Source organism: Andrographis paniculata, unplaced genomic scaffold (assembly GCF_009805555.1).
Source record: "Andrographis paniculata isolate CXL003 unplaced genomic scaffold, ASM980555v1 Contig33END, whole genome shotgun sequence".
NCBI lineage: Eukaryota > Viridiplantae > Streptophyta > Magnoliopsida > Lamiales > Acanthaceae > Andrographis > Andrographis paniculata.
This window is the reverse complement of record NW_026137566.1, coordinates 1,000,666-1,026,541: the sequence shown is the minus strand read 5'-3', so window position 1 is coordinate 1,026,541 and position 25,876 is coordinate 1,000,666. Positions and strand designations below refer to the sequence as shown.

At 29.2% G+C, this 25,876-nt stretch overlaps 2 protein-coding genes and 1 pseudogene across 2 annotated transcripts; 2 read left to right on the top strand and 1 right to left on the bottom strand.

Annotated features, from left to right (window-relative positions):
- The first annotated feature begins 6,467 nt into the window (after positions 1–6,467).
- LOC127248257 (probable pectin methyltransferase QUA2) lies at positions 6,468–17,311 on the top strand (annotated as a pseudogene).
- A 4,925-nt stretch (positions 17,312–22,236) lies between these two features.
- Positions 22,237–23,020, top strand: LOC127248282 (uncharacterized). The gene is made up of 2 exons (XM_051270560.1): positions 22,237–22,550; positions 22,652–23,020. Exons 1-2 carry the CDS (start codon positions 22,392–22,394, stop codon positions 22,943–22,945), a joined length of 453 nt encoding a protein of 150 aa, XP_051126517.1. The 5' UTR covers positions 22,237–22,391; the 3' UTR covers positions 22,946–23,020.
- Positions 23,021–23,596: 576 nt separating this feature from the next.
- LOC127248283 (signal peptidase complex-like protein DTM1) lies at positions 23,597–24,245 on the bottom strand. The gene is made up of 2 exons (XM_051270561.1): positions 24,031–24,245; positions 23,597–23,952 (listed from the first exon to the last, which is right to left on the bottom strand). Exons 1-2 carry the CDS (start codon positions 24,243–24,245, stop codon positions 23,865–23,867), a joined length of 303 nt encoding a protein of 100 aa, XP_051126518.1. The 3' UTR covers positions 23,597–23,864.
- Positions 24,246–25,876: the final 1,631 nt, after the last annotated feature.

The following is a 25,876-nucleotide window of genomic DNA, read 5'->3' as shown; positions in this document are numbered from 1 at the left end:
AATTAATTAATTAATTGCATGAGAAATTATTTTTTTAATAACCTTAGTCAAACGCTAATTAATGATTAATATTAAATACTTTTAATATTTCTGTTTAATTAATTAATAATTAGCTGAGGTTACAGACCTAATCCCACTGAGCTGTATCCGCGTGCCACGTGGCATCATCCAAAAGCACGCACAAAGAGGCACCGCTGTTTCTAGCCGTACGTGAGAAATATTCCGGTGCGGTCAAATGCAGAAGTCCAAACATTACGTCCTACCAAAGATTGACACGTGGTCACCGACACAATGTGGGCCCGGACACGTGCCCCTGCACGTGATTGATTGACTATTAGAGGGTCTTAACTCTTTAATTAGTGCTTTCACGAGAACATGTGGTGGACTCGATTATTTTATTTAAAAGAATAATTTGGGGTGTGATTTTTTTATTAATATCAAATTAGTTATTGAATATGTTTCTGTAGTTTGAATTTTTTAAATTATAAATTGAAATAATTATTTTTGTGTTATAAATAAGTATTAAATACTCCCTCCGTTCCACCGCAAGATTGTCATTTGATTTTTACGTCATTGTACTTGGCATTAAAAATATCATTATATTTGAATGATTTACTCTAAAAATATCATTGTATTGCTAATATAATAGATTAATAAATATATTCTTGTATTTTTTCTCGATTTATACTACGTTTTGATATAATAATTAATATTCAAATATCAATATTTAAAAAGCCAATGACAACCTTGCAGCGGGACGGATGGAGTATAAAAAATAAACAATTAATTTGATAGATATATATATATATTTTTAATGAATAATGAATACATGTAAGAAGTCTTAGATGTGTTTTTTGGAATTTTATTAGTTTTTATTATTTATTTTTATAATTTTCCATAAAACTGATTAGTGTTTTTTTAAAAAAAAATAAAAAATATATAACATCAAAAATTAAAGTCAAAGTTTAAGAGAATATTCAGTATATTTTACATGAAAATTGTAAAAATAAATAATTAAAATCAGATAAAAATACAAAGAAACAATTTTTAACCTTTGTTTGCTTATAGAGTTGGAGTGTTAGATTTTGGTTTGAATAATATTTTGAATTGTAATAATTGCTTGACGTGATCATAGTAAATATTAATACTCATTTGTCCTGGTGCAAGATTATCGTTTATTTTTTTCACATATATTTTTTAATATTAGTATTATAATGGATTCTAGTGAAAAAAGACGAAAATACCTTTATTAGTATTGTATAATATTAAAATAATGACATTTCTGTAATAGCGTAAAGTGGAAAAGTATTTATTATATTAGGCAGGTAGTGCAACTACTTAAATTAGAAAATAACCTTGTTTTGAGACGGACGAAAATGGAAAATGATAACATTTCAATGGGACGGAGGTATGATATTTTGAATGTAAATTTAATTTTTAATTTAATATAAAAAATACATATTTAATTTGATATTTCAATATATGTATATATGATAAAAAAAAAAAAAAAAACAAAACAAAAAAACAAAAGTGTGTTTGTTTGTGGGTTTGAGATTTTGGATTTTTAACAGTAAAAAGTTGATTTGAATAATTGTTTGACCTTGATATAAATAGACATTGATGTGATATTTTGAATATAAAATAAATTTGTAGTATAATATAAAAAAAATATATTTAATGTGATTTTTTTAAGAGAAAAAAACATTAAATAATAAAATTATGCGGTAAAACCCACGAAAGTATACAACCTAACCTAAGAGTTTGACATTTATATATATACATTAAATTTAAAAAGTATATTATATATATATATATATAGATATGATTTGAAAGTTAATAAAAAAAGAAGAATATTTATGTTAGGGTATAAATGAGTGAAGTCATTAATAGAATAAATATACTTTGATCTTGAACCGTTGGATCAACCGCTCCGCTTCATCCAAGGGCTAGGAAGTGTTCATGCTTTCTGAAGTTCTTACATTATAATTACCACTCATCGTATTATTCCACCTGTCTCATTGTTAACGTTATTGTAATTATTATTCCTTCTTTTATTGCAATAAATAAATAAAATATTTTGATCTGATTGAGTCCTCTTCAATGTTGTCTCATCTTTATTTAATTATATTATTATTATAAATTGTATTATTTTTTTTATAAATAATAAAATTATGTATATTTGTGTTTGTTAGAGGGATTTGTTTGAATTTCAACTATTTATTATATTTTTCTCCAAAAAAATGTCAAATCAAACACTTATTTTTTATTTTTTATATTATACTAAAAATCAATTTTACATTCAAAACATCACATCAACACCTATTTATATCACATCATACAACTATTCAAATTCAAAATTTTTACTATTCAAATCTCAACTCAAAATCCAAACCCTCACACAAATACACCCTTCATTTATATTGTCTCACTTTTTTTTTTTGGATTGTCTTATTGAAATAGTTTATTACTATTTAATACTTTATACTTTATTTAATTGTGTATTCATTTAATCGGATACGAATTTTTAAAGAAATAGGTAAAAATATAATTTTTTCTTTATTTTTTAGGGTGAAGATTTTTTTTTATAATAAAAGTATTTTTTATTAAAAAGAAAACATAAATAAATATATATGAAAAAAATAAAAAATAAACAAATAAATTTGGATAATAAATGAGTATTACTTTTACCTTTGTTTATCCTACAAAATTCAGTGATATTTTACACAGATCCATTTTATGCAAATCTACCTACAGAACTTTTTATTTTATAAAAATAATTATAAAAAAATTAACTATATATATTCCTTCAATCTGTCAAAATTATGACAATATATATTATTTTTTTAATTTATGTATAACAATATATTTATAGTAAATAATTTTATTTACCTACAAATATATTATTTTTATTTTAATAAATAATAATTAATTTATTATTATTTTCTGTGTTTATTCTTAATTTTTTTTATGATTTTCTTTAATAAAATACTATAATGCTTTCAATTTATTTTTTAATTATTATATTTTTAATATTAAAATATTATTATTTTATTTTATTTTATTTTAATAGTGCCTAATCAAAATCTATATAATTTTATAAATATATTTATAAAAAAAAATCGAAAGGGACCCAAAATGGAATTCAATGGCTTCCATACATTGGCCAGCGGCAATTCCGCCACAAGTTGGGAATTTTATTCCTTCTTACCTTTCAATTCTCATTTCCATTTTTCGGTTTCTTTTTGTTTTATTCGAATTTAATTTTTTTATTTATTTAAATAATAAACTAAGCACATCTATCTTATTTGTCTTTTTTATTTTATTTTTTATCTTGTATACTGTTACATTATATTGTAGTAATATTGTATTCAAATCGTTCAGTTAAATAAAGTGTCCATTTTATTATAGACACAAAAATTTAGAAAAAAATATAATTAATAAATAATAAAAAAATATATTAGTAAAAATAATTTTAAAATAAAATTAAAACAACTAGTATAATTAAAATTTTAAAATAAGATTAAAGTGTATAGTATTTTTTTTTTTAAAAAAATGACAGAATAAGTGAGACAGATGAAAATAAAAATTTAGACAAGATAAGTGGACGGAAGGAGTACAAAATATTTTATATAAAAGTTAAAAAAAAAAAAAAATCTTCAAATATTCGTTATAAAAGTCAAAAAATCATTACAAAAAAGTCAAATATTTCACCTAAAATAATACTCTCTTCGTCTAGTTAGAAAGTATACATGTTTCTATTTTGGGACGTCAAATTGCAAAGTAAACATTTCATTAAATACCTCACTTTTTTCTACAAATAACCTTACTTTACATCACATCATTACTTTAACACCAAAAAGCAAGGGCAAAAATGTCATTACACTACTTTTAACTACCCACTCTAACTAAATACTATTATTTCTTAAATACTGCGCCAAAAGTAAATGTATACTGACGGAGGGAGTATATTTTATATATTTTACACAATTATCTATATCATATATAAAAAAATCATTTTATTTTAAAATGATGTTAGTTTACTCAACGTTTTTTTAGATTAGTTGATTTTTTTTTTACGATACGAAAAACTGTGTTGATAATATAAAAAATATTAATATTTTGTGTTGAACAATTGATTTTTTATGAGTGGATAATAAATACTCCCTCCGTCCAAGCTAAAAGTATACATTTACTTTTGGCGCGGAGATTAAAGAATAATAGTATTTTAATTATAGTGTGTAGGTAAAAATAGTAAAATAATATTTTTGTCCTTACTTTTTTGGTATAAAAGTAATGATGTGATGTAAAGTAGGGGTATTTGTGGAAAAAATGGAGTATTTAATGAAATGGTTACTTTATAATTGGATGGACGTCCTAAAATAAAAATATGTATATTTTCTAGCTGGACGGAGGGAGTATATTATATTAATATGTATGCATATTTATATATTTTTTAATAATATTTATAAAAATTATTCCATTGAAAAATATCGAGTTAACGGACATCAGTGTAATAATTTCACATTAAATTAAAACGGTTTTGTATACAATTCATTTTAACATAGGATAAATACTTCTTTTCAATCCAAGATCTCTTTATCTGTCGTAATTGAATATTGTTTTGAAATAGTAAAAAAAAATTACACTTTTTAGTTCTTTGAGTACGGGTGATGCCTGCGTGCACCTGTATAACACACCGAAAAATATATATATTTGCCAAGTAAACGTTATCTACATCACTTGCCAGATATGTAGAAAATTTATTTATTTATTATTTTTTCAAATTAGGGTGTGTTTGTTTGAAGGATTTTGGAGGATTTCCACTATTCATCCAATTTTTTTCCCCAAAAAACATCAAATCAAACACCTATTTTTCATTTTTTATATTATACTAAAAATCAATTTTACATTCAAAACATCACATCAAACCCTATTTATATCACATCATACAACTATTCAAATTCAAAATTTTTACTATTCAAATCCCAATCCAAAATCCAAACCCCCAAACAAACACACCTTTAATGTATTTACATATTTTTGTTCGTTGCAAACTTTCTATTTATATTCGGCGTAATTGTTATAATATTAAAAATATTTTTATATTTATATATTTTTTTTTGTAGAAATATTATTATATTAGTATACTAATAAAATTAAAATTTTTATTTCTTTTTAATTTGTATATTTTTAATATAATAATTAATATTTAAAAATAATATAAAAAAAAGGTAAATGAAAAGCGCACTCTTGAATGGAGGAAATATATTTTATTGACATGTAATGATGAAATATTTAAACATTTTTTTTACTTTTTTTTAATAATATATATTAATTATTTAAACAAATACGTTTATCGTAATTTAAAATAATTTTTAAAATAAAATGTTAATTTATTTTTTTATTTAAATAATATTTTATAAAAAAATAATTTGTTTTTATTATGAACTATACTAGATAAATAATAGTAGAACTTGGTTTGTTCCATATAATTTGTCTCATTTTTTAACTATAATTATATACTATTCAATCATATTTTAAAATTTATAATTTATAATATTTTATTTTAATTAAATTATTTAATCTTCTTAGTATTAATTTATAATTATTTTTATTAAATAATATTTATTTTTACTGTACATTTGTTAATTACATCATACTTAAAATTTACAATTTGAATGGGATTGAGAGAGTATTAATTTTGATTTATAATACTTTAGGGTGTGTTTTTTTTTTATGAGTTTGGAAAAAATTTGATTTGAGTTTGATATGAAAATAATATTTAATGAAATATTTTATAAGAAAAAAATACTCTATCCGTTCCAATACAATAGTACTGTTTACTATTTTTGTTTGTACAAAAACAATAGTCTCATTTCCATAAATAATCATATCACTATAAAATATCATTATTATTACACAATTATCACTATTTTTTACACTAATACAGTCAAAAGGACAAAAAAATTTTTATCAGCATTTTTTACACACTACCAACTACCAATATAATATTAATATTTTTTAAATTTTGTGACAAATACAATCCAAACTATAGTTCTGAAAGTGAGTATTTTTTAAAAAAAATACAGAATTGAAATAATAAAATTTGAAAAATTTTAGAAAAGAAACATGGCCTAAAACAACAAACTCGGAGTCGAGGGTTTAGCCACGCTACAACTTAATTCCTCAATTTTTATTATTTTTAAAATATAAATGATTTACTTATTTGATAATTATATAATAATAAAAAAAAGCTGTATAATTAATGCCCCCCTTTTGCGGTTAATATTTCTCATTATAATATTCTTAATATATATATTAAAAATTAGTAATTTATTAATTTGTTGTGTATGAAATTACAGTGTCTTCCTTCACATTCACGAGCTACCTCTGCAGGTAAGATTGGATCCACAGTAGAGATAGATACATACACACTTGTGTGTATCTATATATATATATATGTATGTATGTATACACACACTGTGAGGCACACCTATATCCTCTCTTTGTCTCCATACAGTTGCTGTCTCTTCCGCCTCGCATTCTCTGGAGAAGGGACGGAATCCGCGTACGAAATTGCAGCTGAGGAGGATTGCGTTTGGTGTGTGAAGGAGGGGGGCGAAGGAGATTGGGGATTGCGGAATGGTGGAGACGACGGATAAGTTTGTGCTCGTGTGGAATTCACGAGAATCGGCAGAAGATTAGGCTGAAATCGAGGGGATCTTTTGAGGTAATCGTCGAAAATGAACGCCTGTTTCGTTGTTGCTTGTTTCGATTTTGTTTTCTGATTCATTGCTCCAGCGATTCGTTTTTATCACGTTGTTGATCTGAAATTTTTGCTTATTCTCTGCGATTGTGGTGAATTTGAAGTGATTTTTGTGTTTTTTTTCAGTGTGATTTCCCCTAGCTTATCTGTAGGTACTTCGTGGTGAAGGCGAACAGCTCATCGTGTGCTGGAAATTGATTTAGTTTCCTTAGAAATTTGTCTGTTTAGTTTGCTGCCGATGATCGGTTTTCCATTTCTGCTTTTTACTTTAAGTGGCATGCACACTGTCAATGCTCTTTAATTTTGTTGGATACATTTGTTTTTGTGAAATTATGGTATGTGAATCTGCCTTTTTTGGTTAGGGAGATCTACTGTATGATTTTGAACAGATCTATGGAAGGGAGAGTGAATTAGCAATTTTTTAAAATCAAATCTTAGCTGTTCATTGCTAATTATATATTGTTCAGTTCTATGAAGGAAGGATATTGTACAATTTGGTTCACATTTTTTTTATATGGCTATTCTTTTAGGTTTCGAAATGTCAAGGCCACTTCATAGAGGTGTATATGGTGGTGGTGGCCGGTTTTCGGGTAACAAATATGATTTATGGGAGGATGCCCAAATGAAAGAAAAGAGAGACAAGGAAGACATGGCTCAAAGTCGATCGAATGGAGCTGATCATATGCATTTCTCTACCAAATTCCCTTTTAGATATTTTTTTGCAGATAATTTATCTTCTAAACACAGCTTGAATGAGAATGGATTCATGTCCGATCCCTTTAGCACCGGTCCCTTGAGGAGTCCACATAGAGTGACACTCTCTTTGCTCCAATTCAGTTTAGTGGTGATAGTCATTGTTGCTGTTACGGGTTCTTTCTGGTGGACGATGTCCATTACATCTACGACTAGAGGACAAATATTTCACAGATATAGGCGCCTTCAAGAACAGTTGGTTTCGGATCTGTATGATATAGGGGAGCTCTCTCTTGGTTCTTCAAGGCTGAGTGAATTGGATTATTGTTCCCAGTACTTGGAAAACTACGTTCCTTGCTTCAATGTTTCAGAGAATCGTGCACTTGGATTTTCCGGTGGTGAAGAGTATGACCGCCATTGCCTGCACGGTTTAAAGCAGGATTGCTTGGTTCTTCCGCCTGTCAATTATAAAATTCCTCTTCGGTGGCCTACTGGACGAGATATCATCTGGTTTGCAAATGTTAATATTACGGCACAGGAGGTTCTATCTTCGGGAAGTTTAACAAAGAGGTAAAAGCAATCTTATGTTTTTGTTGTTTTCTACATTTTCTTATGCCCTGGATTTTTCCACGGAGGCGGACTCTAGGATCAGAATTTTATAGTGACAAGTCTTGCAATTGCAGAATGATGATGTTGGATGAAGAGCAGATTTCATTTCGTTCGGTTTCTTCTACATTTGATGTTGAAGACTACTCTCATCAAATTGCCGAGATTATTGGGCTCAGAAATGTATCCTACTTTACAAATGCAGGAGTAAGTGGGAGTTAACCTTATTTTCTTTCAATTATATACCGGCAAGATATTTTCAGTACATGTTGTAATTACTCGATTGGTCATATAGAGTTGGCCTTCATACTCTGATTATCTCCGGCACCGTACAAGTTCTGAAAATGCATGTATCATATATCTTAGTAGTTCTTGCTGCTTGCTAATATTCTCGACGCCGTTCATTTAAAAGGGTAGAACAGTTTTAAGATACTGAATATAATTTTAACAATCCCAAACATTAAAAAAAGGATTAAATAAAGAACCTTGTAGAGTGTGATCTTACTGTTATCTACTAATTAGCTATTTGGCATATTCATGTGAACGAGCTTTATATGCTATTTTCAGTCGATTACCTTCAAGTTTCTGCTATTATTTTTGACCTTATGACTGAATTGCTTATTATTTTATGATCTAATTCAGATTCGAACAATCCTGGATATTGCATGTGGTTACGGTAGTTTCGGTGCACATCTATCTTCGCACCAACTATTGACCATGTGTCTAGCAAGTTACGAGACATCAGGGAGTCAAGTTCAACTAACACTGGAAAGAGGTCTTCCTGCAATGATCGGCTCATTTACTTCAAAGCAGTTGCCGTATCCAACTGTGTCATTCGACATGGTACATTGTGCAAGATGCAATGTGGAGTGGGATGAAAAAGGTACTGTTCTTTCTGCCGTCATTTTTACGAATTATGTTTTCACCTCTCGATGCAATCTATTTGGCAAATTCTTTTTACTTGACCTATTTCCGGGAACTTTAGTGTTAAAATGCTTTGAAAATGTTTGCCTCCTTCCGGAACATTTGCTCAAAAACTATGGGAACTTATTATAAACTACTCTTCTATTTATGGATATTGCTGGTTTTAGAGAGTTGATTTGTTATAATTTCTCAGCTATGCAAAATTATTTGTTAGCATGTTATGTTATGAACAAAAGGTATACTAGATGCCATCTAAGCTTTTAGTTCCCGGGACTAAGAATGGCTTCGGCATTTCTGTTTTCCATACTATATACTCACTTCATCCCAATTCAAAATAACTTTTTTTACTATTTTTGTTTGTCCCACTTCAAAGTATTCATTTGCTATTTAAAAAAATAATAATAATAATCATACACTAATACCAAAATAACCATAACTTTTACTTAAATTAAAAACATACCATTGTACGTATAATTATTATATACATAAAGTCAAATGAAAAAAATGTCAAAAACTCTTACATTTTCACTGACTAACGAAATACTATTAATTTTTAATCTACTATAAAATTCCAAAAGGCCCATTTGATTTACTATCTTGCTCATAAAATCTCCTTCCGACTCCTAGTTACCGATTCCCTTTGCTTTAGTTTCTTTTTAGTCGCTTTCAAGTACGATTACTTCTCATATTTGATGATTCATGTGATCGCAATAGGACAGATGTAAAATTACTAGATTATCCCCGTTCATGGCGTCGAAATTAATATGCAAGGACTTGTGTAAATGGTTATATTGTGTATACGGCCATACGGGACTATTCTACTATATGATTATCCATATTGATTGCAACTTTGGATGAATGGCGACGAAAGAAGATTAATATGAAAAACTTGACTCGTCTGAGAAAATCTACTAATTTGTGGTCGGTATTTATTGTGCTGCAGACGGCATATTCTTGGTTGAAGTCGATCGTTTATTGAGACCAGGTGGATACTTTGTGTGGACTCACCCGTTGATAAATTCTCATCGCTCGCTTCGGAACAAAGCTAATGTCGAGAAATGGAATCGAGTCCAATTGCTGGCAGAAAGCCTCTGCTGGGATATTTTGCCTCAGCAAGACGAAACCGTCGTGTGGAAGAAAACGAGCAAACTAGATTGCTATTCGGGAAGGTAATACTGTCCAAAAATTACATATATCGACAACCTTATCATCGGATGAACACTGTCCTAACGAGTCGTCGTGTTGTCTGCAGAAAAACTAGCTCCCTCTCACTCTGCAGCAAAGGCCACGATATCGAATCGCCGCATTATCGACCGCTCCAGTCGTGCATAGCAGGAACTCAGAGTCGTCGATGGGTCCCTATCGAAGAACGAAAGAAATGGCCTTCGCAGGCTAAATTGAATTCGTCGGAACTTCGAGTTCACGGTACGACTTTATTATTACCTCCTGATCTATTCCGAAACTGAAAACATTGTTGTCTCATGGATGATCTTCTCCCAGGTTTGCATTCCGACGAGTTTTCCGAGGATGCGATAAACTGGAACTCAGTGGTCCAAAACTACTGGTCTCTTCTCTCGCCGCTAATATTTTCGGACCATCCTAAACGACCTGGCGACGAGGATCCGTCTCCACCTTACAACATGCTCCGAAACGTCTTGGACATGAATGCGCGCTTCGGCGGGTTCAATGCTGCCCTGTTAGAAGCCGCGAAATCGGTTTGGGTCATGAACGTCGTCCCGACTACCGGACCCAACACTCTACCATTAATTTTTGACAGGGGATTCGTCGGCGTGCTACACGACTGGTAAAATTTTATAGCTCATACCTCGACTCATCGGTTTCAGTCTGTTTTTCTTCTAACATTGTCCGTCATTACGCGCAGGTGCGAGCCGTTTCCTACGTATCCGAGAACGTACGATCTCGTTCACGCCGAAGGCCTTCTCAGTCTCAAATTCACGGAGTATCCGAGATGCCAGATGCTCGATTTGTTCGTCGAGATCGATCGTTTACTTCGCCCGGAGGTATACAAGTTTAACCACATTTTTCACGTATTTTATCGTAATTTCGTTGGGTTCGCCATCTATCTTTGGCGATGATCGAATCGATCGTCTAATCGGGTTCGATCGTCGTCGCAGGGGTGGGTGATTCTGAAAGACAGCACCCGACTGATCGAGTTCGCGCGGTCTCTTACGACCCATTTGAAATGGGACAGCCGCGTCGTCGAAATCCAGAGTAATAGCGACGAGAGGCTCCTCATCTGCCAGAAGCCGTTTATAAAACGACAGTCGGGTCGATGATGAGCCTCTCGTTGTTCGTCGTCGCCGCCGTCGCTCTATATTATTCACATTCTTTTCTGGGTTGAGATAATATTGCAAGTAAGGTTTCCTCTCTCTCTCAGTAGAGTGATAGTTTTAAAATGAACTAAGAAGAGAACAACAACGACAACAACACAGATTAAACGAACACAGGGAAGAAAAGAAAAGAAAACAATCTCACACTATTATTATTATTATTATTGTTATGATCCTATGTTGCCGTAAGGAAGACATAGGGGGCCTTGTAATTATTATTTTTATTATTATTATTGACGCCATATAAAATGTCACGCTTTTGGTTTATTTATTTTATTTATTTTTGACTTGACACTTGCATGTGTAGGGCGGCTTAACTAAGATGGCAATGAGTTTTTTATGGGTCGGGTAGACCCGATCCAAATACATAGTTAGATTCTAAATTTGAATCGGTCTTGATATATTTGGATTCGGTTATATTTGGATCCGACCAAAGTATACCCGATAAAATTAGATAGGTTTGGAATATCTTTATATGTCTTAAGAATTCAACATAAAATTGGATTCTGACTCGGATCTAAAGTCGATATACATTTTAAATTTTATATATTTTATTAAAAAAATAAATTAATGTAATATATAATAGTTACATTAATACTATATGATATGATAATAGTTTATACCATAAATATTATTATTAACTTCAGAAAAATATATTAAGACAAGGCACAAAAGGTAGAACATGCACTATATATTAACAAATATATATTATAAAAATTATTAGCATATATACTGTTAAATTATATTTTATATGTTTATCATTTCAACACAGTAATCGTTCTTGTATAGAAACTATTTATTATTCATTTTGGTTCCAACTCTAATTTTATTGTTAATTTAATGATTAATTTTAATTGATGTATTAAAAAAAAAAAAAAAAACAATGGAATGGTCTCTTATTTTAATGATCTATTTATTTGTAACATACTCCTTATATAAATATTTGTTTATTTCTGAATAGAAACTAATCTAATATTTTTTTTTTCATAATTAACAAATTATATATAAATGATATACAATATATATATATATTATTTATTATGTTCAAACAAATTATAAATTATTAGCATATATAAAATTTATTGATTAAATTAAATTTATTTTCTCCACACAATTTCCATTTTATCCAAATTTTAAATCCGATTTCCCTCACAAACACCCATCATAATTTCCAGCTGGGCCGTGTCCGTAGTTTCACTCCCGCTGTTGACCACACGCTAGCCGACTCGATCCACAAACACCCATTTCCGTCATCTATTCAGATTTCCGCTCGTATTATTGGATATTATTTTTTGATTTTTTTTAATATATTTTTATACGAAAAATACTTAACTAGCCACGTGTTTGTAACTATAAGTATTTTTTAAACTTAAAAATAATGCATTCGTCCAATAATCGTAGTCTAAGAAGCAAATAATATATGGTGTTATAAACATTTATATAATATACTATCAGGTATCATTTCAGCTATGTAACTATTTATTTATTTATTTTTTAACATATGATGACATAATTTCTTCTATGCGAATTTTTAGTGTTAAAATAATGAAAAAAATAAGTGAATTTAAATTGATTTGGAGATTAATTATATATGGGATAGTTATGTACGAACTGCTGCCTTTAAAACCCAAAAACCCACACGTAGCCTTAACCCTGAATCTTATATAAATATATAAATAATAAATAATAAAAATAAAGTGGAAAAAGAGTGGAAGGAAGCATCCGACGGGAAAGAAAAAGGGTGAAGGAAGGGGCGGGTGCTAAAATGAGCCGGGTGCGCATCTTACCCCCCACCACCGTCTACTTCCATCCTTGATTCCGATCTGCTCTTCCGCCGCCGCCGCCAGGAGAATGGCAGTCGTCCGCCTTACTGGATTGTTGCTGCTGTTTCTCCTTTTCTTCGGATTGGCTTCCGCCGATTCCGTTAGGGTTTTGCTGCATCCGCCTCTCTGTCCGCTCAAATCCGTCAAAGACTTCATCCTCTCTCCTCAAGACGATTCGTGTTCTTTGACCGCCTCCGAGTTTTCTTATTCTACGGGTGTGATTGAGGTATGTATTTTTGTTTAAAACTTCTGATTTGCTCGATTTTTCTTTTAGGTTTTCTACTCGTTTCCTTATTTTTTATTCTGTGTGTGAATCGATACGATTTGTGGAAGCATGAGTTGTTTTTGTATCATATGAGTTCAGTAGAATTTCTTTGACTAAGTAGATTTCGATTAATAGCTTCTGAAAAAGACTTCCTTTTCTCTTCATGTATATATATATATATATATATGATTTGATGTTCTACGATTCAGTTCAAGTTAGTAATATTTCTTGAGAGATTCTTTGTTGATGATTAGTTTGCAAGAGAATTAGGGAATTTGGAGATGCAGATAATCAACATGGATAGGTTTTGGGAATTTTTTATGTGAAAATTTTAGAATGAAGAATCGGTAATGTTGTTTATTTGGAGAAAAACCATATGCTATATTGTTATGGTAGAATTGATCATTGATGAAATCGAAATAAGGTCGAAAACACAAATAAACAATCGAACATTTTGTGTTTGTTTGGGGTTTGGATTATGAATGGTAAGAACTTTGAGTTTGAATACTTATATGATGGTGATATAAACAACTGTGATGTTTTGAATGTAAAATTGATTTTAGTGTAATATAAAAAACAAAATTATACTTGTTTGATTTGAATTTTGATGTTTTGGTGGTTAAAGATTATGGTGAATAGTAAAAATCTTCGGGTGTGTTTGTTTGTGGGTTTGGCGTTTTTTGTTTGAATTTTTTAATAGAAAAATGTTGAAATTGTATAATTGTTTGATGTGATATAAATAGATGTTGATGTGATGTTTTGAATGTAAAACAGATTTATAATATAATATAAAAAAAGAAAAGTAACCGATTGATTTGATATTTTTGGAGGGAGAAGAATCTGAATAGTAAAAATAAATATGTGGTAAAATCCACAAAAGAACATAACCTCCAAAACTCCTCTAAACAAACACAATTGTGGTTTGATAACTTTCCATTTTGTAGGGGGATGAAGCGACGTTGCAAAAGGCGCTAAATGTCGTACACAAAAACGAAATTGATTATGTTGCGATTCTCTTCTATTCGTCGTGGTGTTCGTTCTCCGGAGCATTTAGGCCAAGCTTTGCTATGTTGTCCTATGTTTTCCCTTCGATTCCTCATTTTTCGATTGAAGAATCGTCCGTAAGGCCGAGGTTGGACATTCATTGCCTCCTTTATGTATTTATTTTTTTTAATGATGTATTGATGTTGTCGTATTCTTGATTGGATTGACATAGCTGATTTTGTTGATGTTGCAGCATTTTGTCTAAGTACGGAGTTCATGGATTTCCTTCTTTGTTTCTCATGAACTCCACGATGCGCGTAAAGTATCAGGGCTCTCGCACCGTGGATTCTCTCATCTCCTTCTACGATGAATTTACCGGTACGGATTCCTAATTACACTTCTTTTAAGAAAAAATACCATTAGATTCTATTGTGTGAAAAAAATAGTTGTGGGTTTGTTCACATACTGTTTTTGGGTTGTACAAGTCTCTATAAATATTATTAAAGAAAATATAATCTACACCCGTTAACCCAATAGATATATAGTAATATATATTTTATTCACTAAAAATTCAACCAATATAACTCGCTGTGTCTTAACATAGAAAACGCATCTATTCAAAAACACAAAGTGAACAAACCCAGTGTTGTTATTAGTTTTTTGATATATTTTCTGCATAATCTTGCCTCGCTCAAGTCTATGATGATTTGTGCTGTAGTTTTGCTTATTTTAGCACAATAATTTATGGTGTGTTTGGGGTGTTTTGAATTTGAAAATTTGCATAGAAACTGGGAAAGTATGTTTTTGATGTGATGTTTAAAATAGAAAATATGATATTGAATGTAATATTCTGAATAAAAAAAGATTTTGGATTTGGTGAAAAAAAGTAATTTTAACATAGATTGTACAATGCCGAAACAATGGGTGTGTTTGTTAAATATTTTAGTTTGAGTTTTTAAATAATATAAAAAATAATATTTTGTATAGAATGCTGATATTTTGTGAGAAAATAAAATATATACTACTATATATATTGAGAATCATGTTAGGTGAAAATTTTGTTGGACAAACAACCCCAATATAAGAAAAAACAGAAAAAAAACACTCGTACACTTGGGGTTTATGTGTGTTGTTTTGGTGTTTTGAATTAATTGTCAGATGTGATATTTTGTATGAAAAATTGATATATGATGCTATGTTTTCGAAGAAATTTTAGAGATTGTACAGTCAAGAGAATGACATATGCTGCAAAATGAACAATCACCAAGTTTTCCAATTATGCCTTCTCACAATAATAAAATCTCGGGTTTTTGGTGCTAATCTTTCGCCCTATGGCCCTGTCTATTTTTCGATTGTCTATGCTTTTGTTACTTGTTGGTGCTTTAGTTTCCGCTACATTTCATTTAAACTACTCTCTGTATCCGCCTCTAAGGTCACATTTATCCTTTGCGTCATTGTACTTAACATGAAAAATATTTTTAATTTTTTGTACAAATTATAATACTAATTGAAGGATTTTTGAATTTTTTTTTTTTAAATTTGTACTACGTGTTGATGTAATAATTAATATTCAAAGATCAATACACAAAAAGTAAATGAGACTTTTAAAGCTGGACAGAGGTAGTATTTCTTAATAATAATAACATATGACTTATAAGGCCATCTCCAACCACACCCCATTTATGCCGTCTCAACTCCATTTTTGCCGCCACCAAGCTCCAACCCAACGCCATTTGCAACACCATTTTTGGTGTTTGCTACAGTGCAACACCATGGCAAATGCCATTTATGGTGTATTTTATTTTATTTTTAATTTTTTTTAATTTTTAAAATTATAAATTTGATTTTTAAATTTAATTTTTATTTTTTAAAATTTTAAAAAAATTTATTTAAAATTATAAAAATAAAAAGTTGTTTAAAATAATAAGAAAAATTGAATATTTGAAGAATAATAGGGAAAAATAGAGTTATGGCTGGAGTAAAATTACTGTAGCAACTGAATAAATGGAGTTGATGGGTTGAAGATGGCCTAAGAACGCTATTTTAACTGCAATTATATGTCTTTAACATCCATAATTTCATCCATCTTGTCTAGCTAATTTCCGTTTCCAGGCATAAAGAGATCTTCGATCAAAGTGTCGCTCGACAAGATCGAATGTTCGGGAGACGACGACGGAAAGCAAAAAAGCAGTTCCCCGGAGGCCTGCCCGTTCCCGTGGGCGAAATCTCCGGAGAATCTGTTCCAGCAGGAAACATATCTAACACTGGCGACAATATTCGTCATTCTTCGACTGCTCCATCTAACGTTCCCGACGCTCCGACGATGCACCCAGTCGGCGTGGCGGAGGTGCGCGACGAGCATGAATCTCAGTGCTCTAGCGTACCTCAACCACGCCGTGCAGTTCCTCAATTCACCGCGGAGGAAACACCATTTACAGGGAGGTGCCAAGAACGCCCGGGATTGGGCGTCGAAGTCTCTTGCGACTGTCTCGTTTGGAGACGCGAGCTCAAGCCGGGACGCCACGTGCCATTCGTAGACTTGATTATGGAGAAATGACCTCATGATCGACGAGGCGGGCAGAGGCGATTAAGATCGATTAAGATCCCGTAACACCGTCGACGTTGTCGGAGCCAGGTAACTTCCTTTTTATTTTTTTTGATGTTTTTTCTAAGGGTATGATTGTGAAGAATGTTGATTCTTTTTTATACTATTCTTTGGTGCAATAATAATAATAATGATTAATGTTTAGTAGTTAGTTTTTAGGAGGTTTAATTTAATGTGATTTAGGAATAGAAAAATTATTGCCAGAGTCATATGAAAATTATGTGAAGAAATAATGATTGTGAGTATATGTTGTGTTGTGTTATGTATGAAATCTGTGTGTATTTATTGTTGTTCTATCAGTATTTGTTTATTTGTTTGAGGTGGAGATTTAATTTTAATGAATAAAATATTTTTTTTTTATGGACAAATAAAAAGAAGAAAACAAGCATGGTATATTTTTAGAGCAGAGATTTGGTCAAATAAAGGTATACTATATATATATATATATATACACACTAGTTGCTTGCCTACTATATATATATATATATAAACACAAGAATTTACGAGGGCTATGATTAGTAAATAATTAAGAATGTATTACTAAAAATAATTATTGTATAATATAAATAATTATAAATTAAGATTAAATAATTAATTAGTTTAATTAAAATTAAAAAAAAAATAAAATATTTAAAATAAGATTAAAGTGTATAATTTTTTTTTTTAAATAACAAAATAAGTGGAACGAAAAAGGTATGTATGATAAATAGGATGAATGGAGTATGAATTATTTTCAGAAAATACAGAACTTATATCATTATTAGCAATTGTATTTTAAGATATATTAGTAGTATTCTTTACACAAATAGTAAAGTATTTTATTCTTTTACTATACTAATTGATTATTATTTCAATAATACAGTCACAAAGGAGTAAAATAAATAAACAAGAGTGAATGTTCATATGTATTAATTACTTTTATTTTGTATTATTTCAATAATAGTCAATAAAAAACTTAATGTTGAATGAAATATTTATAACAAAATAAATAATTATATTAATATAGTTTTTTGGAAAAAGGTAAGAAAGAAAATAGATTATTAGATAAAGGGTATTAATGTAATTTTACATAGCCAAATAATTTTAAGGTATATGTATGTTATAGAATATTGTTTCATAAATATATTTATCTTACGTTGTATTCCTTCGCGAGAAGTAAGTTCATGTCATTTTTAGTAAAATATACTACTCTCTCCTATTTGGCTATGATGCTTCTTTTATTGTAGATATAGAATTTTAGAAAGGATATAATCAATAAGTAATTTAAATATATTAATAAAAATAATTATTTTTTATAATTAAAATAATTAATTACTATAATTTAAATTATGAAATAAAAAATTTAAAATAAAATTAAAATATATTACTCCCTCAGCTCAAAAAAAGATGTCTTATTGGGAGTGAGCACGGAAATTAAAAAATAATAGTATTTTATTTAAAGTGGGTATAAAGTAGAAGTTAAAAAACTAAAATACTCTTTTTTGAATGATTTTAAAAAGTACGTTAGAGTAATAATTAAGAGTAGTTTGAAAATGTATTGAATAATTTTGTTATAAAGTGGGGATCACGATTAGTAAATAAGGACGAACGAAAATAGAAAAACAAAACAACTCTGTTGGGACGGACGGAGTGGTATAGAGTGGACACAATAAATGAGATGGAGGGAGTACCACTTATCTCTCATATCATTTTTAGTGAAATATATTACTACCTCCGTCCCGAAATAAGGGTAATATTTACTTTTTGCATGTATATTTTTTAATATTAGTATTATATTGATTTAGTAATGACATTTGTGTTATATATTGAAATTTGTAAATGTATTAATTATGTTAAGTATATAGTACAGTTACTAAATAAGAAAATGGTATTTTTATTGTTTATCTTTCAATTATATTTTTATTTTTTTTGTCAACAAAATACAAAAATAACATTAGGGTGTGTTTGTTTGGGGGTTTGAATTTTGAGTTGGGATTTGAATAGTAAAAATTTTGAATTTGAATAGTTGTACGATGTGATATAAATAGGTGTTGATGTGATGTTTTGAATGTAAAATTGATTTTTAGTATAATATAAAAAATGAAAAATAGGTGTTTGATTTGATGTTTTTGGGGGGAAAAAATTGGATGAATAGTAGAAATCTTATTAAATCCCCCAAACAAACACACCCTTAAAATATTGTTGTTTTAATCTCTGTATTCAAAAGTTTTTGAGTGTATTTTTTATATAGGGAGAGAATATATAATATATAATATTATTAGAACAAAAGCGCATTGGCTAAACTTCGACTAATCAAACTAGACTCAATAGGCAAGTCAACGTCCAAAATTTGAATCCATAATTTCACGATCATAAAGCATTCTGATAACTTATGCTCCACTCAACTTGTTAATACTCTCATTTGTTTTTTTTTTTTTTTTTAAAAAAAAAAGCAAACTGCAATTTTATTTACTCCATCAGTAATTTTTTTTTTTTTTTCATTTTAGCCTATTATATAAGAAAGTATTTTTTTAAAAAGTAATTATATTATCTACTTAATATTACGAATATTTTTATAATTTATAATATATTATACAAATATCATTAATATTATATCATAAAATATTAATAAAATTATTTTAATCATTCTTACTTTATTTTTATTACGGATATATATTTAATGGCCGAAGGAATATATGGAATTCAAAGATACCAACATTACATCTTAAACTTGTTAATACTCTAATTAATTACTACGCTTTTTATTTTAAATATTATAAATATAATGCAATATTTGTTATCAGCATAAAAGTTTAAATTGATAGTGGTAAATAAAATAATTTAGAAATTAAATAATATAATGAAAGAAAAAAATATATATATTTTTTATTTCAAATAAAGTATAATATAGGAATTAAGTATATTAAATTATTTTTTATTTAAAAATATTTCAATATATTTGGTAAAAAAGTATATATTGTAGAATGTTTGAGAGACAGTGAATATATACTAGTGCTACTAATTAATAAATATATTTTCATTTAATACTTTTATTTAATTATTTTTTTTCATAAAATACGTCTATATTATTTTTGAATGATTTATTTAAATATTATTAAGATGAAAAGAATTATACTCTCTCCGTTTAGTAACAAAGTATTCATTTTTTTATTTTAGTCAATCCCGTAACAAAGTATTTATTTCTTTTAGTAATTATACTATCTACTTAACATTAAACTTACAATATATTATACAAATGTCGTTACATTTATATCACATAATACTAATAAGGTTATTTTAGTCATTTCTATTTTATTCCTACTATATCCCAATATAATACTAATATTTTTAAAATTCTGTGTAAAACGCAAATGAATATATAGTTACGGAATAAGTATTATGATATACACAAATGGTGTATATTTATTTAATTACAATACATGTAACTTTAATAACCTGGTTTATGCTATTATTATTACTACTTGTATTGCTCTTTATTAATCTTAATTATTTGAACTTCGAAAATTTTTAATTGATATTTTTTGTGAGTACAAATTTATTTAATCGATAATGGATGCAAAAAATAAAAATAAAATTGATATATTTTGTGGTACAAATTCTATAAATTGATAATGAATGCAATAAATAAATAAATAAATAATATTTATAGGTGATAATTAAATGTGGTTGTTAATTAATAAATAGTGGCTAAGGGCAGTTGTGAGCATTTATAATAATTAATAATGATATTTAATGGCGATAGATAGATTCAACCATGTAATTAATATTGTCCGGTTTACCAATAATAAATTAATAAATAAATGAAATTCCAAATAAACTATTTTTCCTATATATATATATATATTTAATAATATACCTTATTTGCTACACTGTAGACACAGTATTTTAGAATGGGTATAATTAGTAGATAATTAAGTATTAGTAAAAATAATTATCCTATAATATAAATAATTATAAATTAAGATTAAGATAACTAATTAGTTTAATTTAAATTAAAAAAATAAAATTTTAAATTTTAAAATGAGATTAAAGTGTGTAATCATTTTAAAAAAAAGGAGAGTGACATAGTACGTAGAACAGACAAAAACGGCAACGTGGACATGGTATCTGGGACGGAGGAAGTAATCAAGTTTAATTTAATAAGGGCACACCCACATGGCATTAATAACGAGGTTTATGTTTAGTTCAATCAATCAAGATCACGTGCATCTATTCATTAATACTACTACCTTGTTCTTGCTTAGTGTTAGGAGATTTTTATGGTTAGGTATTTTTGAAATATTTTGTGAATATATATATATATATATATTGATAAAAAAAAAAAATTGTATTAAAAATGAGAGAAAATAAAAAAGAACAATTTATCCACCTTTTCTTATAGACATCTCCTTCCCTTCAACGTAATAATAATAATAATTTATTTATATATAGTTTAACTAACTTATTATTATTAGTACATAGACATTGGCAAATGCGATTGTGCATAATTGTCATAAATCTGTCTAAAAATATGTGGAAAGTTTTGATAAGAAAAAATATTACAAAAATTAATTATATAAATAGAATCTTAACCAAAACTTACAAATGCATTAAGGGTGTGTTTGTTTGGGGGATTGGATTTTCATCCCATTTTTTTCAAAAAAAAAATATCAAATTAAATACCTATTTTTCATTTTTTATATTATACTAAAAATCAATTTTACATTCAAAACATCACATCAACACCTATTTATATCACATCATACAACTATTCAAATTCAAAATTTTTAATATTCAAATCCCAACTCAAAATCCAAACCTCCAAAATTGAAACATACAAAAAGTGCCAAATTTATTTAAACTTTTTTTTAAGTTCTCGTAAAAAATATATTTTATTTTTATTTTTTTACTATATAAGATAAAATAATACTCGAGTAAATTTTCTATTTTACTATTTTTGATAAAAGTAATTATAAACTAAAAAATACTCATAGTTTTTACTTTTTCACATTATCGAGGATAAAATAGACACTATATAAGTATATATATACTATATAATACCAATCTAATGAAAAACTAGGGAGGAATAATTAATATTCACAACTAGAGAGGAATAAATAATATTCACTTTTATTTAAAGAAAAAAAAGTACCAAAACATTTGAAGAGTATAAAATATTCCATTTTTTACTATTTTAAATTTTTATAAAACTTAAAATCCCTTTTTTATTTATGCATATATATCGTGTCTATATATATATCTCCCCACACCCAACAAAGATTTTCAAGGAATTCTTACCACCATCGGCTAACTACATCTATTCTCTAAGATCCTTAAATTGCCTAGACCTACTCATTTCTTCATAACCATCAACAACAAAGAAAGAACAAAAGAAATGATCTTACCTTGTGAGTCTCTATCCAAGAAGAGGAAATGGGATGATCAAACCATCTCCAAAAACTCCGGCGGCGCCGCTGCCGCAAAGCTGCCGCCACTCCTCGATCACTACCAATCCCGACTCCCATTAGAGTTGCAACGATGCCTCGACATCAAGGTCATCAAATAAATATATATATATATATACACACATGCACAAATAATTTGTTATATAAATGCAAGTTTATCGATATATATATGTGATATTCGGGCATGCAGTCGGGAAAATTATACTTCCAAAACACGAGGACTAACCAGAGGGTCGATGCGCAAAATCTCGACGTACCTCCCGCCGCCATGAGCTTGGAGCTCCGGCTGAACTTACAGGCAACTGCCGTGGTTAGATCGCCGTCGTGGCTGACATTCGATGCAGAGCACCAGGAGATGGTGGCGGCGGCGTTTAGGAGGTGTCACATGTTGGTGATGATGTCCAAGGCTCGCCCCGCCTGTCCAAACTGCAAATTTGTGCAATCGGAATCGGGACCTGTCCGAACTTCCCTGACCGGAGGTTAGGACCTGAGTTAGATGTAACAACACTATGATATATATATATATATTTATAGTAATAAACTTCAATTTTCTACAGTTTGGACTTCACGTTCCTAAAAGGTATAGTATTTATTTCTATTACAAGATATCGCATAGAAATATTATTTTAATAAAAAACTTAAACCTTCAAATTCAATCCAAAAAGAAACACATGTTCTTGATGATCTAACCCAATTATCATTTTATTGATCTTTAAAAAGAAAATATGTAGCTCTAGTGATCTAAACAAGAACAATCACCAATATGGAAGAATCAAAATCTATAATGATGAACAAGAATTATGTTCTTGATGATCCAAACCAAATATCATTTTAGTGATCTCTAAACAGAAATCAGAAAATATGTGGTATTAGTGGTCTAAACAAGAAAGAAATCATCAATATGGAAGAATCAAAATGTTAAACAAGAAACAGAGAGCATATAAACAGTGATATTTAGAACACATTGATGATCAAAGATGAACAAACAACACACAATAAGTTCTTACTTATCAATTGCTCGCTCGACTCTACTCGAATTTGAATCATCTGCGCTCCTCCTCGGCCTGATTCTTAATTAGCAATTAACAATGTCAGGAAACTATACAAGTATTCATATATCTTGAAAGAATTTGAATGTCTTACATCATAAATCCCAATGCGAAATTTGAGATCTACACTGTTATTTATTTTATGTTACATATACAGAGATGAACACAATTTTGGAACGAAGTAGAGATGATGACTATGGAAACTCTTTTCTGTTACAAGAGACACACAAACACAAACACCTCTCTCTCTCTAAATATGTATATATGCGTAAGTATCTGCAGGTATTGCGTAGCTAGGTTGCTTCAGGCTTGAAGAAGCTAGGAGCAGCTCGAACAACATTGATTGATTTATACTTAGCTGGAAACGAAGCTCCACCACTTGTGCAAGCCAAATCCGTACACAGCGGCATATATCAACACTCGGACTGGGTATAATCTCAACCTGCTCCGAAATAATCAAATCGGAAATTGGGGAAAACTGCAATTCAATTAATCGGAATGAGCAATTAGCTTAAATTACCTCCTCGGAGGCGGAGGATCGGCGACGACAGTGCGCCAGTGAGAAACAGGACGGTCGAAGAACGTCCAGTCAGGCAAAAGGAGGCCGCAGATAGCGAGCATTCCGATCCAGTAAGTGGCGGCGGCTTTCCTCAAGGAGTGAGTGCAGAGTGCTGTTAAGAAGGTCGCCGCCGCTAATCCGACGAGGCAGGTCTTCAAAACGGCGTCGTTCCCCATGGAGGAATGGATGGAGATTAGGAAGGAGGGGAAGTCCGGTAACGGCTATAAATGCGCGCAGTTGGAGAGCTCTATCGGTTTCGAATCGGCGGTTCGCCGGTTTCAACCGGGTCCAGGTTCAAACCGGCGGTTTTGTATTTTTCTATGTATACATACAAACTTGGTGGGGACGGTAGAAGCATGGTTGGAATCGGGACGGGTGAAAGAAGAAGGAAAATAACTATTAATGTTATTAAAAGTGAATATTTATTAATGATTCATGTTTTAAATTTTATAAATTTTTATTATTTGATCAAATTTAGTTATTTATTAGATTTATTATTTTAATTATTTTTTATATCATAATAATCTAATTAATTTTTATTATTTATATAATAAACAATGTATCTAAATAAATTTAAGTTTAAATTAATTGTTTTTAACAAAATTAATTTTATAAAAAATAGAAAATAAAAATAAATAAATTGCCTGTCCAAATCCAAATCGTCGGTTTCAAAATTGTAATCAAAACTATCAAAACAAAATCAAAACTTTAATTTGAAAATTTTGATTTTAATTTGATTTTTTAATAAACCGAAATCGGTTCAAACAATTTGAACAATTTGATTTTTTTTCATTTTTTTAAAAAAATTATTAATGTTAGTGTTGATCTTGCATTGCAGGGCAAGTACGTGGTGTGCAGTAAAATGTAGCCCATCTTGGTAAAATCTCCACCCTCCACGTGTCCCTGTTATGATTGATTGCCTCTGCCCCCATCCTCTTAAATGTACTTCAGATTAAACCTTCAGCTTTATTCCAAAGCCAGACATTTCCGCTCACGTTTTTTTTTTCTTTTTTTTTTGGGTTTAGGACTTGTGTCTATCAATTTTTTAAGTAAATAAATAATTTAATGAATGTTGATTTTATAAATGAATTTCTTGGGCTGAAGTTTATAATACTAATTGAAGTTGGAGGAAAAAGTTGAGAAAAAAGAAAAATACTAATAAGGATATCTTTTGTTATCATTTTAAATCCAAATAATTGAAATCGGATTTTAAATAAATATCTATTATTTTTCTTTAAAAAAATAATAATACCTTTTTAATATTTTACACTCCAAAAAACCGTTAGCAAAAAAAAAAAAAACATTACTTATTTACAACAAAAATAAAAAAATAATACTAATCAATAAAGAAGTATTATTTTCTCAAAAAAAAAAAAAAAAAAAAAAAACTAAATTGCACAAAATGCACTGGTGGTTTCATAAACTTTGCGTCTGTCTAACTCTCGGCAGTCCTTGTTTAAGGGTATTTGGCCTAAATGAATAAATTTTAAAATTTCAATTTCTAAACCCCTAAAAAAATACAAATATATTTATTTATTTTATATATTTAGCCTAAAAAAATAGTAAAAATAAATAAGGACGTTTGGGAAAGTTTTAAAAGTTTATGAAACCAAGAGGAAGTTTGACGCTGAATTTGGTACAATTTCATGAAACCACGGGTGGGTTTTGTGCAATTTAGAAAAAATAATAATAATAATAAAACGAAACAAAAAATCCCAAACTGAAACTAAAACAAACATGTCTACGTAATTTTGCCAGAGAGAATACAAAAAGAACCAATTCTCCCGGCCATGTATATTTGGGGAAT